Source organism: Salmo trutta, chromosome 35 (assembly GCF_901001165.1).
Source record: "Salmo trutta chromosome 35, fSalTru1.1, whole genome shotgun sequence".
Lineage (NCBI taxonomy): Eukaryota > Metazoa > Chordata > Actinopteri > Salmoniformes > Salmonidae > Salmo > Salmo trutta.
This window is the reverse complement of record NC_042991.1, coordinates 14,431,343-14,448,375: the sequence shown is the minus strand read 5'-3', so window position 1 is coordinate 14,448,375 and position 17,033 is coordinate 14,431,343. Positions and strand designations below refer to the sequence as shown.

General features: G+C 45.9%; 1 protein-coding gene across 2 annotated transcripts in view; it reads left to right on the top strand.

Annotated features, from left to right (window-relative positions):
* The window catches only part of syne2a (spectrin repeat containing, nuclear envelope 2a), a 258,178-nt gene that overhangs the window by 70,710 nt on the left and 170,435 nt on the right, over positions 1 to 17,033 (top strand). For both annotated transcript variants that reach the window (XM_029733409.1, XM_029733408.1), the window contains 22 exons: positions 688 to 846; positions 2,059 to 2,217; positions 2,534 to 3,337; positions 3,698 to 3,832; positions 4,525 to 4,677; positions 5,200 to 5,393; positions 5,900 to 6,209; positions 7,233 to 7,354; positions 8,075 to 8,198; positions 8,718 to 8,878; positions 9,169 to 9,319; positions 9,592 to 10,391; positions 10,551 to 10,724; positions 12,013 to 12,163; positions 12,837 to 12,995; positions 13,311 to 13,478; positions 13,727 to 13,828; positions 14,421 to 14,624; positions 15,386 to 15,591; positions 15,839 to 15,946; positions 16,100 to 16,394; positions 16,564 to 16,742. In XM_029733409.1, the coding sequence (XP_029589269.1) occupies positions 688 to 846; positions 2,059 to 2,217; positions 2,534 to 3,337; positions 3,698 to 3,832; positions 4,525 to 4,677; positions 5,200 to 5,393; positions 5,900 to 6,209; positions 7,233 to 7,354; positions 8,075 to 8,198; positions 8,718 to 8,878; positions 9,169 to 9,319; positions 9,592 to 10,391; positions 10,551 to 10,724; positions 12,013 to 12,163; positions 12,837 to 12,995; positions 13,311 to 13,478; positions 13,727 to 13,828; positions 14,421 to 14,624; positions 15,386 to 15,591; positions 15,839 to 15,946; positions 16,100 to 16,394; positions 16,564 to 16,742 (5,018 nt within the window). The remainder of the gene's footprint in view (positions 1 to 687; positions 847 to 2,058; positions 2,218 to 2,533; positions 3,338 to 3,697; positions 3,833 to 4,524; positions 4,678 to 5,199; positions 5,394 to 5,899; positions 6,210 to 7,232; positions 7,355 to 8,074; positions 8,199 to 8,717; positions 8,879 to 9,168; positions 9,320 to 9,591; positions 10,392 to 10,550; positions 10,725 to 12,012; positions 12,164 to 12,836; positions 12,996 to 13,310; positions 13,479 to 13,726; positions 13,829 to 14,420; positions 14,625 to 15,385; positions 15,592 to 15,838; positions 15,947 to 16,099; positions 16,395 to 16,563; positions 16,743 to 17,033) is intronic.

Here is a 17,033-nt window from a genome sequence, read left to right as displayed (position 1 = left end):
AGGGGTACTGTCACAGGTTCCAACGAGAGTGGCGCCCCTCCTCGGTCGGGCGGCGCTCGGCGGTCGTCGTCGCCGGCCTATTAGCTGCCACCGATCATTGTTTCTGTGTCGTTTAGTTTTGTCTGTCTGTTCCGCACCTGTTTTGTGTATGTCATTAGTGGGGACTTATTTAATGTGTGTTTTCAGTTGGGATTTTGTGCGGGATTGTTTATTGTCTACATTGTGTTACCGACAGTTTTGTCGAGCGATTTACCGGCTGCGCTCCTTGCGCATTGTAATTATAGTTTGTGTTTTATGGGCGCAGTTCAAAATACTGGAACTTTGTATAGCGCCCTGTGTTTTTCGGCGTTTGTGTGTGTCAGTTATATTAAAAGACACTCACCTCCAGCACCTCTGTCTCCTGCATTTGATTCCGCCTATCCGCCAGTCCAAATCAGTCGTGACAATATAATTTGTGAACTAGGCTTAAATTCAAATTGAAGTCAGTCAATTCAGGAAGCAAACTCAAATTACAGTCTAATAATTGAAAAAATGGAACCTATTTTCAATGTCTTTCAATAAACTGAAAATGAAAAAACTATTTACATCAAAACATTTTAGATTTTAACATTTTAAATTGACTGACTTCAATTCAGATTGAGACCAACTCTAACCCCAACCCTAATCTGCACGTGTGTGTGTGTGCAGGTTTGGCAGGCGCTGGCCAGAGCGGAAAGGACATGCAGTGATCTACAGAGGGCCACGTCCATGTTAGAGGGCCGTTTGGCCGAGCTGAGTCACTGGGGGACCGAAGCCCTGGAGGTTCACCAGCACCTGGAAGAGAGGAAACCTGGAAGAGAGGCCAAAGTGAGCACCCACTATCTCCTCACTACTATTATCGTTAGCATACACTACTCGGTGCCGTTACACTTCTTGTTTTTACATGTCGCTGCTTAAGTGGACATGTATCACTATTTACAGTATTAATGTCCTTTTGCTGTATTCTAGTAGTGGCAGATCATGTATTCTAGTACTGGCAGATCATGTATTCTAGTACTGGCAGATCATGTACTCTAGTAGTGGCAGATCATGTACTCTAGTAGTGGCAGATCATGTATTCTAGTACTGGCAGATCATGTATTCTAGTACTGGCAGATCATGTATTCTAGTACTGGCAGATCATGTATTGTAGTACTGGCAGATCATGTACTCTAGTAGTGGCAGATCATGTATTCTAGTACTGGCAGATCATGTACTCTAGTAGTGGCAGATCATGTACTCTAGTAGTGGCAGATCATGTATTCTAGTACTGGCAGATCATGTATTCTAGTACTGGCAGATCATGTACTCTAGTAGTGGCAGATCATGTACTCTAGTAGTGGCAGATCATGTACTCTAGTAGTGGCAAATATTACTGGCAGATCATATAGGCTACAGGTATTAACTTTAGCCCTACCAGCAAACTAAAAACATTCCTAGGACATTAGCTACCATTGCCATTAAGTTCTAATAAAATGTTCCATCACAAATGGAAGTCTTATGTTTGTGCATTTCTAATAACAAATTTCTGTGTTCATGCAAGTGACTGATTGAACGAATCCTCACTATCAGTATCTGCAATTTAGCAGGATGCCCAGAACCTTGTTTTAGGAAAGTTATCTCAGTTTCAAGGTCTCAACTTGGAGAGAAGAAGCCTTGTGAGGTATTGGTCTGTCACATGCTTCAACCAGTATTAGTCAGTCACATGCATGAACCAAACGTTGATGATGAATAAATTATGATGAATAATGAATAAGCTAAATCATGCAAATATTACTTGTCTGTGTAAATATATAAGATAACTAACGGGACTGCCCAGTTAGAGCTCCTGGCAGACTTTCACTATGGGGCATCAAGTTTGTTGGAACCTCTCTAGTTAACTGTTAATAAACAATGATTCATTTAGATTGACTTCAAGTGTCCCTGGTGATATTTTCCACAACATGTGTAGAATATCCACGACACATTACTTCATAACATTCCATAAACTTTAAAATAATGTTTTTGCAACATTTTGTTTGTTTATCTTGTTCTGCACAGGCACTGATCTCTCGTGGCCTGCAGCTTGAGGGCCAAGTGGTGACAGAGGGGCAGGACCTGCAAGTCCTGGTGGAGAAAGCACAGACGAACTCCCCTATTCAACACCTCAATGCAGCTGCTTTGGAGGACAGAGTCACAGAAGCGGTTGCCCAGGCTCAGGTACTTACAGTAATGGACAACGGATTCACACAGCAGCCATGATTATCTGACATTTCAGGCTAGCTGGGTAGGAAATGGAAGTGCTCCATTTCAGTCTATGGAAAACAGTGTGGGTCGTCATGTTCGACCATTAAACTAGCAGATTATTAATAAATCCAGTTGTTGGCTGTTACATTCTCAAAGACCCAACCCTTAGTTTATAAACATGTTAAGACCTGACTGTAGGCGGATATAGAAATTTAGGAGTGCTCTTTGAAGTTTGTCTGTCTCAGTTTCAGAGGTGTTTGCTTTGGGTTGTGTGTCTTTCCTTTTCCAGGAAATTGTGGAGATGCTTAGCTCCCTGGGGTCGAGGCGAGCTTGGGTGCCGGCGGGGGACGAGCCACCACCCAAGGTGCTAGTCCGCTGGTACTCACTGCCAGAGACCCAGAGGGGTTCATTTGCAGCGGCCACAGCCAAGAGCAAGAGCGACCTGCCATCCCACGCCAAGCTTGCAACTCAGACACCCCCACATTGGCGGCACACAGAACCCCATAGCCCACTGCAAGGGGACCGTCTACCCCAGGCCATCAGCCAGCAGACAGCCACCACCAAGGCCCTACCACAAAGTCAACCTCACACTCAGACCCCAACACAGCCTCAGCCGGTAGGCCTCACTCAATCTCAGGTTCAGACTCAAAACAAACCTCAAACGCAGCAAACTCAAACTCCCATTGAACCACGAGTTCAGCTTCTGGCCCAAGTTCAAACATACGCCAAACCCAGTGAAACTCAACCTTTGAACCAAAGTCACGAAGAGCAAGAGCAGCAGCCTGTGGGTCAATCTTTGTACCATGTTCCCACGGTGCCCCAAACCCAGTCTGAACCAACTCAAAAACAGACCCACATCCCCAAATTCAGAGTTAAAGGCCAACTGAGGACCCAGAACCCTCCTCAACAGGGTAGCGACCAAGCCTCTCCACACCCACCGTTCATGGTCCATAGCGAGATCTACTCGAAAGCCAAGGCGATGGCTAGGAGCAGGCTGGAGAAGGCCAAGTTTCGCTTGCAAGAGAACATCCAGGAAGCCATTGTACTCTTCAGTGACCGAGAGATGTCTGACTGGCAAGCCAAGAGAAAAGAGGTATGAAATCAAAGAGTATTTCATCTCACATTTGAGTTTTGGTCCTTGTCAAGGTTGCCATTTCCATTTCCATTATTATCATGTGGGTAACTTTTTAATATGTCTGAATAGTGTCTCTTTATTTAATACCTGTTCAATTTTGTGCAATATAGTAAAAATGTTCCTTTGTCAGAAGTTGTCGTTTGTAATCCCGGAGTATGGCAACAGTGCAACACCTCAGATTTATGGAATTCAATGTATTTTTGGAGTGTTGGTAAATGGTCAGTGTTGGTCAATGGTCAGTATGTGGTTGTGTTGTCCATGGTCAACATGTCCGTGTGGTGGTCATGATTTTTGTCTGCATGATCTCTCGTCCTCCAGAGGGCCTTGGGTGCTTTGAGGCCCGCCATCCTGGAGGAGTTCCTGGGGGCCGCTGAGGGTTTAGGGGCCCTCTGCTCTGGGGCCCAGCTCCAAGCCGTGAAGCTACTGTCTCTTTCAGTCAGGAGCCAGTGGGAGGTAAGAATGGGAAAAGGAGCTGGTTCAAAGAAGACATCACATTTACATAAAATGTTATATTTTCGTCATTTAGAAGACAGCCTTATCCAGAGTGACTTACAAAAAGGGACACTATAGAAAATGTTTGTTCACTGTTTGCTGCCTTTGATAAATAAAATGTATTTATTTTTTAAGAAGTGGGGCAGTCCAAACCTTACATATTTTATTGTTTATTGGATAGGACAGAAATAGGTATAGACGAAAAATAGGAGAGTTGTGCCTGAAAGAGCAATGGGCTGGATTCAAACCCATGCTGGTAGCAGTACATGTATTCCAGAGGCAGCAGCCTAGACAGCTAGACCTCCCCAGGCCACAATAAATAACCTTTTAATAAAACATAATGGTTAGGGTTGGCAGAAAAGTGATGATTGAACTCATACCTAACAGGGCTTTGAGCTCCATTGGGAAATGTATAGGTTATGTGCAGATCAGTGAATACATTTTTTTGTTAACCTATCACAATCCAATTGCAGGGAGCTGTATGGTGTCCATATTAGGATTGCACACACCAGCTGTAGTTGTGTCAGTCACAAGGAGTCCTAATATGAACACTGTACCAATGCATTGCATGAGCAGCTTATCATTCTATGCTCATTTCATTTGATTTAATGCCTAGTCTTACTAACAGTGGTTTTGTGTCTTGTGACGCCCAGGCTGTGCATTCAGAGATGACTGCCTTTTTGCCACTCTTGTGGTCTGAGATCAACGGGGTGCGGTCCCTTAACCCCACTGTTATGAGATGTGACATATACACTACTAACACTGAGCGAGATGCCACTGACCCTGAACCTGTGTACAGACAACAGGTACCACGAAATCTTTTGAATCAATATTTCACAGCATTGTTGCACGGTAACATGATAGCATGAAATGAGGCCTAATTTCCATTAGTGGTGGCTGGGGGAATAAATGGAATGATATCAAAATGATATGCTTTCCATGTGTTTGATACCACTCCGTTCACTCCATTCAAGCCATTATTATGAGCTGTCCTCCCCTCACCAGCCACCGGTGATTGCCATGCAATGGAGGCTTTGAAGCAGAAGGGTTGGGAGGAGACGTGTTTTTTTTACAGGTTGATCCTGATTGTACATCAGTCTCATTTAGTCTAACGGGGTTTTCATTCTCCAAACCACTGTACTTCACTGTACTCCAAACGTGGCTCTGGAGCTTGGTCTACATCAGGGATGGGAAACTTTGATGGGGGTCGGGGCCACAAGAAATCTGAACTCAACATGAGGGGCCGCAGTTGCTTGCGGGTCTGTGTACCCACATGTGCGTACCCGTGTTTCAGTAGGATTCCTTCTATTTTATTTATATTGTTCTAGGCATGTCTACCCACAGCGGGCAGTGCGACACTGAGGGGTGCAGAGCGCCTGGAGGCCCTCAGGGAGCTGTGTGAGACCCTGGCCCCGGAAAGTGCCCCCAGCAGAGCTGCAGTCCAGCGAAGGGAGTCAGGGGGAGGGAAGGGGAGCATGCTGCCGCAACTGCAGCACGGTGCCACAGTGCCCCCGCAGGACAGGTGAAACATAGCGCTACATTTACAAAGTTTCAATGGTACTCAACAGAAACAAACTGGCCATTGGGAAGTTTCGGCAAATGCCAGATGGGCAGGTCCATCTTTAATCCAGTGGTCTAGGTATAAATTGAGGGTTTTGCGCAAAATTATCATTATTTGGCTAGTAATTGGGGCCTCAAGGGAAAAAATGGGCCGGTGTACTAGAAATGCCCGGGCCAATTTGTGGTCTGCACATGGTAATCAATGCAACAATTCTAATTGCAAATAACCCGTAATGTCTTTAATATCTTAGTAGTGATAAAATGATTAAATTCATTTAGATGATTGTTTGATGCTATAAAGTTCAATTATTGATGGGCTAGTTAAACATCAGCCACTTGTTTTGTCTGTAAAACCTCAAACTATTAATTATGTGTATTTATATTTATATTTCCTGAGGCCAGGCAATTTGATTAGCTAAGTGATTGTCCTGGGTTTAACCCCCTGTTGTTGTTCTTGTGTCACTTTAGCAGGGGGTGCGAGCCTGGAGATCACACCCTGCTGAGCGAGACTGGCCAGCAGGCTGGCCCACAAAAGCAAAGCCAGGAGCTCCCACAAAAGCAAGCTGGACACCGCTCTCAGGCTCTGCAAGACCAGAACCAAACCCAACTAAAACAGGACCGCCCACTGCAAGTCCAGGGTCTCCCACTGCAGACCCCGGAACACCCACTCCCAGTCCAAGATCGCCCATTGCATGTCCAGGGCCGCCTACTGCAAGTCCAAGGGGGTCGTTTAATGCATGTCCAGAAAAGCCACCAACAAGGCCCAAATCACACTCAGGTACTGGAAGTGGTAGGATGGTAGGATGCTAGTCTTCGGTATCCTGAACCTGGTGTTTCACTCTTACTAATGGCTGGAAAAGTATCTTCTCAGAGAGTGGGCTTGGGCTCAATGAAGGGTGTGGATATATTCTCAGATGGCTGGTTACATCTGAACGGCAATTGACATTTCAAGGACTAGGCCAACTAGCTAGCTAGTTAGTTAGCAGAAAGGAAATCCGCACTATGGCTTCATTCAAAATATTTATGCTGTATCAGAGGATACATTAGTTAGAGGTAAATTAGTTAATAGACCAATAAGAAAGAAGGTCCCACACCTCTCTGCCTATAATAGCACTCAGACCACTCCCAGACAGTCCTTGCAAAATTCTTTCTTGAGAAATTGCTCTTTGCTAAGAAGCAATTTTTGTTAATTTTTTACAATTTTAATTGAAAACAATCACAGTAAGGTACTTAATTGTTACCCAGAAATTATTTGATATTAATATATAAACGGATGCATTGGACCTTTAAACTGGCCTTTGTGAAGAGCCATGGTGTAGTGTTAACAGTCCCTGGCACGTGTCATAATTTACAACTCCCCACCGGAGACTGGGGTTTAGCCCCTGCATTCACCCTTCTCATTGTTTCTCCTCATCTCAGTTACTTGCAGTCTGAATAAAGTGTTAAAACACCCTCAAAAAACTGCCATTTGCCCTTTTCCTAAGAACCTCATACTAGAGGCCGAGTCTTGGTTAGCTGCTCCTGGCACCTCTTATGACAGAGGCAGCTGTAGGAGTTAATCCCCAGTAATTGGATGAAGCCGTGCTAGAGGGTGTAGGGTGAAGTTGCCTCTACATGCTGATCCTGTGTCAGTATAGCATTTTCCCCCCTAATGGTTAAGAAAATAATTAAGGGAGGGGAAGCTGATCCTGTATCTGTACCTAGGGGGAAACCTCATGCCGGAGTGTGCTAGAGCCACTGTCCGGCATTACTGCCTCCCCTGACCCTGCTGTTACCGTGCGCCTGTTTGCCTGTCTCCTAGGTGATCGTCAGGGGTGATAGCGTGGAGACCGAGCAGCCAGCACCTGAACGGACAGTCATCCCGGCCGCTGCCACCACCCCCCCACAGGAAGCGGGGTCGTCGACGCAGGAAGTGGTGGAGAGGTAAGGGATCCATCTATACTGTTTGTTGGCTAGTGTAAACAAAAATCAAAAAAGACAGTCAAGACGCATGCTGATAATTCTCTTCCATTAAAGCCTCTTTTCAATTTGTTCAAGGCGTGCTCAAATCGTTGCATTAGCCTACACAGTTTGTAAGTCTGGATAGGATGAGCTGAAAAGAACAATGGTTGGATCATGTGTTGATGCTGAGATATGGATAGAGAAACAGATTGGAATGACTGTAAAATGTTTAGTTAAATATACACTTTCATATATAGATATAGAATGCTATAAGAAAGCTATAAGCTGTTTATAGACACTGTGCCAACCACTACAACAACAAGTTGCCAGGTCCAATCGACCACATTACCAAACCGTTTCAACCAACGCTCCATTTTAAAACTTGTCGCACTTGTTGACATTTAAACGTTGATAGTTTTGTTTAATGCAGGAGAACGTCGCTAATGTGAGTGACGCTTTATTCTCACCTCTGGTTTTCAGGGACAGTGTCCCTGGTTGTTTTGAAAGATGCTCATAGATCAAATGTGTTGTTATTAAATGACTGCACTGAATCAATTGAACAACTTTTTATATTCTATCTATTTTTGCTGGTTGTTTTTAGGTTTTTAATTCCTGTCTTAATTTGTTTGCACTGCGTCAACAAATGTCACTTTTGTAAAACATTTTTTTTAATAATAACAAAGTTGAACCTTGGCTATTCAGGTACAGAGCTTCCCGTTCAGCCTTCCATTCACAGCTCCAGAGAAACAGACAGAGTCTGGAGAGAGAGTTTCAGCCCGAGCCAGTCACCACCTCTGCCCTGCACAGCCACATCAAGGAGCTACAGGTAAGTCTCAGCCATAGAATGGTTTATTTCACACATATATAAATACCTGTGCCACAATAATGCACTTTGGCAGTTTACTATGCAGAAACATTGAATAGCTTTGCAGCTTACACAAGATTTTAAAAAATACATTAAATAGACAAAGAACTACTGGAAGGGACAAAGCACAGGCTCACACCAATTGGACTGGAACACTCATGTGTGACACGGATCATTTCTATGGTCTCAGCTGCCTTCCTGACAGATTTGTGTTCAGTAGGACACGCTGTTTGGAAATTAGAATATCTTATTGTACACGTTCAGGTAGTACCTCCCCATTTCAGTCCGTTTCAAACGTGAGTGTGTACATAAAAAAAAATGTGTGCGTGTGTTTTAAATGTGTGTGCGTTTCAAAAATAAGTGTGTGTGTGTGTGTGTGTGTGTGTGTGTGTGTGTGTGTGTGTGTGTGTGTGTGTGTGTGTGTGTGTGTGTGTGTGTGTGTGTGTGTGTGTGTGTGTGTGTGTGTGTGTGTGTCGGCAGGCTCTTAAGCAGGAGACTGAGGTGCTGTGGTTTGAGTTTGAGCTGCAGTCCTCCCAGGTATCCCAGCAGCGGATTGCAGAGGGAGGTGGCCTGGAGGGGGACAGTGAAGGGGCCAAGCTCGTTCAGCAGTGGAGAGGCCAGCAGATCTGCCTGCAGACCAGGTCCAGTCCCACTTTCAAGTTCATTTGATTTATTTGAAAAAGTGCATTTGGGGAGACGTATGATAAAAGATACTAACGAGACTAGGGAAGTCTCCACTCCCCTTTCGAATTTCAAAAGATGCAAACACATGTAGGGACCAATTGTGTTGAATTTTTTGGGGTTCAAAGTACCCATTGTTACCACATCATTTCCTTTTAAATACTTGGTAGTTATTCCTGCATTTATGTGTTTGTGTGTGCATACATGTATGTGCGTGTGTGAAATTAAATGGCTTGTGTTTCTCTCTCAGAATGGCTTCTCTGGCCACCACCGTGGAGCTGATGGAATCAGCAGACTCTCAGATATCACTGATCTCAGACCAGCTTGACCGCATCACCAGGCAGCCAATAGCTATCTCACTCTATGGGCTGACTGATCCCTTGACTGTGGCTGACTTTAAGGTATACTGTACATGTCAGTGTTCACTCATCAGTTGACTTGACTCACAACAGTTGATGAGTTGTATGTATTTTGTTCAACACACACACACACACACACACACACACACACACACACACACACACACACACACACACACACACACACACACACACACACACACACACACTAAGCTCATGAGCCGTTAATAAGTGATATTCTTCAATAATCAATGGGTAATTTAATCAAGTTCAAAGAGTGTGTCTTTAAGTGTCTGCTGTCTTCCTGTCCCCAGGAAATGGACCAGCGGCTCCACGCGGAGCTGAAGTGCGTGTCGGGGCAGACCTCCGAGGGGGAGTCCCTAGACCCCTCTACACCCCCACCCCTGTGCCACCGCCTCCACCAGCTCAGAGAGACACTAAAGAGGGTGAGCTCTGCCGCCGGGGCCCTTGATCGCTTTCTAGCCCAGATACGAGAAGCCGACGCTGGGATACAGGCTGCGCTGGTTCCCTTGGACCACTGGCAACATGGAGATGGTGCGACCCGGGCCCGAGGCAGGCATTCCGGGCTGCTGTCTATCCGGCAGAGTGTGAAGAAGTACGAAGAAGAAGCCGGGAGCGTGGATGGTCTACTGGAGGCAGCCGGAATGGAGTTGACGATGGAAGGTGCTGCTGTCACTTGTCGTGACACAGTGGCAGCGTTGTCACAGCGACTGGATGAGGCAGACCTCGAGTTGGCCGGAAGCGGAATTGGGAGGGGACAGAAGCAGAATGAGGAGGAGGAGCTAAGCCTTAAAGGGCGGGGGAAAGGGGAGGGGCCTGACATGCAGAGGAGGGGATTGGAACAAAAGGAAGAGGATGCGTTCCAAAGAAAGAGAGGGCAGGAACAGGGGGTAGGGCCTAAGGCCCAAAGAAGGAGGGAAGAGGAGGAATCATCGGGCCTTAGGAGGAAGGGCCAGGTGGAAGGGAAAGAGGGGGAGGAGAAGAGGAGTTCAGGCCAGAGGAGGATGGCCCTACTGGTGGTCCTGAGGGAGATTCAGAGGGCAGTGGAGCAGCAGGGATTGAAGGAGCCGACACTCCCTGCGGTGCAGCACAGGTGAGTGACAAACATGCACACAAACACACACATACACACACAAACACACACACACACACACACACACACAAACACACACACACACACACATACACACTTTCTCTGTAGCACTTGTGGATGAGCAAACACGCTCTTTTACCCTGTCCTCCTCCTCCTCAGGATGCGTGCATTGGCAGACCTGGAGGGGCGTCTGGCTGCGCTGCGCTTTGAGCTGCAGAGTCTAGAGGCTGCAGACCGCGCTGTTGCGCAAACAACACCCAGCCCCGAGAGGGGTGGAGCCACACAGGAGCTGGAGACATTGTGGGAGGAGACCCATAGAGCCATTACAGAGAGGTAAGACAGAAAGAAGAGAAGAGAGGAGAGTTGAAATAAAGGAGTGGAGGAGTGAAAAGATGGGAGGGAGGTGTCCAACAGAACCATTACTGGGGAGGTAAGAGAGGAAGAGGAGAGGTGAAGGAGAGGTGGAGTGACAGGATCAATGGGGAGGAGGATACCGCCCAAAATAAGAGGGGACACCATAGAGGGGAGGAAGATGCACTCCAAAGAAAGAAGGTACAGGAACAGGGGGAAGGGCTTAAGGCCCAAAGAAAGAGGGGCGAGGAGAAGACCAACAGAGGCATTTCTGAGGTAAGAAGACATATGAGGGAGAGGAGCAAAAAAGAAGAGACAAATGGAGGAGAGAGTAGGGAAAAGACGGAGTGGGGTTAAAATGGAGGTAAAGAGGGCGTGAGGTTAAAATGGAGGTAAAGAGGGCGTGAGGTTAAAATGGAGGTAAAGAGGGCATGAGGTTAAAATGGAGGTAAAGAGGGTGTGAGGTTAAAATGGAGGTAAAGAGGGCATGAGGTTAAAATGGAGGTAAAGAGGGTGTGAGGTTAAAATGGAGGTAAAGAGGGTGTGAGGTTAAAATGGAGGTAAAGAGGGAGTGAGGTTAAAATGGAGGTAAAGAGGGCATGAGGTTAAAATGGAGGTAAAGAGGGAGTGAGGTTAAAATGGAGGTAAAGAGGGCGTGAGGTTAAAATGGAGGTAAAGAGGGCGTGAGGTTAAAATGGAGGTAAAGAGGGTGTGAGGTTAAAATGGAGGTAAAGAGGGCGTGAGGTTAAAATGGAGGTAAAGAGGGAGTGAGGTTAAAATGGAGGTAAAGAGGGCGTGAGGTTAAAATGGAGGTAAAGAGGGCATGAGGTTAAAATGGAGGTAAAGAGGGCATGAGGTTAAAATGGAGGTAAAGAGGGCATGAGGTTAAAATGGAGGTAAAGAGGGCATGAGGTTAAAATGGAGGTAAAGAGGGCATGAGGTTAAAATGGAGGTAAAGAGGGCGTGAGGTTAAAATGGAGGTAAAGAGGGCGTGAGGTTAAAATGGAGGTAAAGAGGGTGTGAGGTTAAAATGGAGGTAAAGAGTAGACAGACAAGTATCGAAGGGATGGGAAAGGTAACTTTTCAGAAAATGGTCAACACTTGATAAGGACACTTCAAATAAGAACTAACTGTATGTGTGACCGAGTGTGTGATTGTGCTGTGTGTGATTGTGCTGTGTGTGACTGTGCTATGTGTGACTGTGCTGTGTGTGACTGTGCTGTGTGTGACTGTGCTGTGTGTGATCAAGCTGTGTGTGTGCATTGCACAGGCTGGATCGTTGTGGAAGTCTAACAGAATTACTGAAGAGGTTCCAAATGGTACATAGTCGTCTAAGCAGCACCTTACAGAGGGCCGAGCGCACCATCAGTGAACAGGCCTCGTACATGGGCAAAGACAACCTACAGAGACTCCTCACTAAGGTAAAGAGCTACAACTTATAGTAATGACAACAAAAACAATAACTGCAACAAGAACAACAGCCACAACCACAAGAACTATGCACCAGATAATACAACCACAAGAACTATGCACCAGATAACACAACCACAAGAACTATGCAACAGATAACACAACCACAAGAACTATGCAACAGATAACACAACCACAAGAACTATGCAACAGATAACACAACCACAAGAACTATGCAACAGATAACACAACCACAAGAACTATGCACCAGATAACACAACCACAAGAACTATGCACCAGATAACACAACCACAAGAACTATGCACCAGATAACACAACCACAAGAACTATGCACAAGATAACACAACCACAAGAACTATGCACCAGATAACACAACCACAAGAACTATGCACCAGATAACACAACCACAAGAACTATGCACCAGATAACACAACCACAAGAACTATGCAACAGATAACACAACCATAATTATAAATTTTTTCCAACACACGATTGCAGCATAAGATCCTAATAACATTTTCCCTCAAATGTGCTTTGTTGTGTATTTATTTTTCATACTTTTCTTTTTCTGTGTGCCTTTGTTTGTATTTGTGTGTGTGTGTGTCTGTTTGTGTGTGTGTGTATGCGGGCATGCGTGCGTACATGTGCGTGTGTATATACCAGCTCCACAGCACCAAGGCAGAGTTGAGTGGTCTCGGGGAGGGAGTGGAGGAGATGCGAGGCGTCTGCAAGCAGCTGCAGACTCAGCTGCGCCAAATCCTTAACTGCCCTGAAACTCCATTTGAGGCCGAGGCTGACACCCTGATGGACCGCTGGCTAGATGTGAGTTTTCACCCTATTGCCAGAGACCAATACAAGTAGTTACACCACAGGGGGCCCTATAATGCCTCAGCAGAAAGACACGTTTTCAATTTGCATCAAATTTCTCACGTGACTTTGGCTCTCCTATTTTGTCACTTTAGGGTAGTGTAATAACAGTGTTTAGCCAAGTGCGCTAGTACTAACCCTACGGGTCAAAATGTTTGCTCTGGTCTACCGAACGCAAGCCAAGTCTCATAGGGTAGGTACTCAGATAAATGTGTGTCCTGAATGGATTATTGCCTAGAACGTCAAACCTGACAGCTGTGATTTTCCCAGGTGACAGAGAGGATGGACTCTCACCTGGACAACCTACGCATGGGGCTGGACCTGTGGGATGGGCTGCTGCAGCTGGGCGGAGAGGTGGAGAGCTGGACCAGCCACAAATTGGCCCACTTGGTGCAGCCACACCCCTTCCACAGCGAACAAGAAGTCACAGCCATGCAGGTAACATAACGCCCTCTGGCAACTCAAGTCCTTTCACTTTGAAAGGGGAATCGTGATGGTCTGTCTGTCTGCCTGTTGATTCCAGTTAAAGATTCCAAGAGTACCATGTATTTCCGAATCTCAATTCAGACTTTTTTTCTCTGCCGTTTTGTTTTATTGGGATTTCAACTAATTCCCTGAATATATTGAAATTGAAATGGATTGAGTCCCAACCTTGATCATGGACCCATGTTGTGTTCTTACTGTAGGAGGAGATCCGGGTCCAGGAGGAGAGTGTGGGGCGCTTCCACAGGAGGGCCTCTGAGATCCAGGTCTTGTTGCAGAGCAAGGAGCCCCCACTGGAGCTTCAGGTGAGTGGGTCTGAGAGGTAGGCCTGGTGGGAGTGGGACTTGAGTGGATCTGGAAATATGGAGTGATATTAGCTATATTAAATTCAATTTCTGGATACAAATGCTAAATTCTTTCCTTCAAATTAAATTTCTCTTGGCACTAACTCCATATTGGATAAACAGGTTTGTGTGGGCCAGGGTAGGTCTGGGTGATCCAAGGCCTGGAAAAGCCTTAATGGGCATGGATGGGTCTGGGATAGCCTGTGTGAGTGGTATAACCTGGGTGGGTCTTGGTTAACCTCTGTTGTTCTGGGATAACCTGGGCCTGGGGTAGCCTGTATACTTCTAGGACAGCTTGAATGGGCCTGGGATATGCTGTGTGGGTCTGAGATTGCCGGAGTTAGTCTGAATAAGACTATATGGCACTGGGTGGTCCTGCACAGGTCTTTGCGCTTCTTATGAAATTCTTTATCACTACCTTAGAAAGGGTCCTCGTTTACAAAGTCGAAAGTAATACTCTCTCAGAGACACAATTTAGAGAAGGTTATTTTGTGAAACTTTCAAAATGATGCTCAGCAGTGACTGACTCTTCCACTTCCTCTTCCTCACCCAGGTGATCGAGACCCAGATGAGGAAGAAGATGGAGCAGGTGAAGGAGCTTTTCTCCGACCTCGGGGATGTCTACAGGCACCTGGTGGTGGCCAAGGGACAAGTAGCAGCCAAGATGGCCGAGTGTCACTCCTCTCTTCAGGGCATCCAGGACTCACTGGACACGCTCAGTGCTGCCGACGGCCCAAAGCTCCTCACACAGATTCAGGTGAGGGTCAATACTTTCCCATATGGTATCTCTTATGTTTGACCCATATCCCCATTTCAGAGGGTACCCATGGTTTCTTTGGTTCATGTGAGGGATGATTAAGAACTATGCTCCTGAGAGTCATTGATTGATTGACTATAAAGACACAAAAATGTATTTGTCACGGTCGTCGTCGGTTAAGGAGGACCAAAATGCAGCAGGTATGTGTATGCTCATCTCGACTTTTATTAACTACAAAATGAACGTACAAAAATAACAAAAAAAACACGAACGACAAAAACAGTCTGGCAAAGCCTAAGGCTCAACACAGAACAATCACCCACAAATAACAAACACACCCTAATATATGGGACTCTCAATCAAAGGCAGATAGACAACACCTGCCTTCAACTGAGAGTCCCAACCCCAATTAACCAAACATAGAAACACACACACTAGACTAACCATAGAATACATAAACATAGACCATCAACCAAAAACCCGGAAATACTAAATCAAACACCCTTTAAACAAACACACCACCCTGAACCACATAAAACAAATACCCTCTGCCACGTCCTGACCAAACTACAATACTAATTAACCCTTATACTGGCCAGGACGTGACAGTGTTATAATGATCAGCAGATTTCCTTGAACCTATTATATGTTCTTATTAGTGTCTAAAACTACCCAATGTTAAACACTGCTTTCCATAATATTATTCTCCTCCTGCCACTAGTCTTGGTACTCATTGCTCAAACACCTGCTTTCATGTGCAGGAGCTGTCTGCACAGCTTCAGACACAGGAAAAGCAGGCGGAGGGCCTCCTGGAGGAGCTGCACCTCATGACCTCCGTGGCCAGCCCACAGAGCTTGCAGAGCCTAGCTGCGGATGGTGTCCGACTGCATGAGCTTGTCTGCGCAGCCCGTCAGCACATTAGTGAAATGAGGGTGCAGGCCCAGAGGGATATCGAGGCCTTGCACAGGTACTGGCTGTCACAAGCATACCTATTGATAGTTACAAGTGTATCTATTCAGATATTAGTCCGTCTTGGGTGTATAATGTGTGACATACTATCAGATTCCATGTTCCCCCAAATGTACTCCAAAATCCAGCATCTGTGATTTTTAGTGGTTTTGGTTGCACTATATTTTATGGTACACAAATAACATATTAGTTGGGATTTACTTGCAGTAGCGTTTTACTAACGTGTGTGTGTGTTTGTGTGGTAGTCTGCAGGAGGAGTGTGCCCATCTGCAAGAGTGGTTGCAAGCTGCAGTGCTGAAGGTGGAGAAAGGAGAGGAGCTTAGCCGCTTCCAGGAGGAAATAGTCGAGCACAGGTCACATAATCTAAAATTCCATTAACTACAATGATGACATTTGCAATAATGATCAAAACAATAATTATGATGATGATGATGATGATGGCCATAAAGGTCATAATGATGGTAGTGATGGTTTTAACTCATCTGTCTCTCCTCCACCAAATCTAGTAAGCACACAGAGGCCCTCAGTGGACACATAGCCACCTTGCATGGGAGCACCCTAAAGCATTCCCCCCTACTAAAAGAGGGTGAGAAACTTCTAGAGCGCTGCTGCAGTCTCCACACCCATCTGCTTTCCTCCAAGGAGAACCAGAGCTCTCTGTCCAGCCACACCCAGGCCTTCCAGACTCTGGCCCAGGACACCCAAGCCTGGGTTAGAGTCTTGCAACAGCAGGCTGACTCTCTGGCCACTGGAGCCCCATGCATCCACAGCCAGGCTGAGCAAAGACTACAAGCTGCAGAGGTAAGAACCTGTCTTTGGGCTTACTCCAAACTCCGCCTGCAGATTATTTGGTGGTGGTGCAGATGTCCTCTAATAGCACACAAAAAAAGGAAATGACCTGAAATGAAAGTCACATATTGTACCTTTAAACATAACCTTTGTCTCTTGCTGCCTCTGTTGTGTCTGGCAGACTGTGTTGAGTGCCAAGGCAGAGGGAGAGTCTCGAATGAAGGAGCTGAAGGAAGCATGCCACAGGCTGGCCCACAGACCGGGCCTGGAAGAGCGTTTGAAACTGGATGTCATGCAGGCCGTCAGTGACACAGAGGTGCAGTGGGGAGCCGTTCTGCAGTCTGCAGACCAACACCGCAGGTAGGTGAATGAATGAGACTCGAGACACTAATCACTTTTCATGATTTTTTATGTTTCTGTCAGAAAGGCATGACCTCTGTGTAATTGGTTGATAGTAGGAGAATATTGATTGATTGTGAATAGTTCAAGATGTACTCCTCAGTCTCTGTTTCTACAAACAGTGTAAACTGTAAACTTAGAGTGGGTCTTGGCAAATGTAACTGCCACTGAGTCATTTAAAGTTGAATTGTACATGCAGTTTTGCTCTCTCTCTATCTATCTCTCTCGCTCTCTCGCTCTCTCTCTCTATAT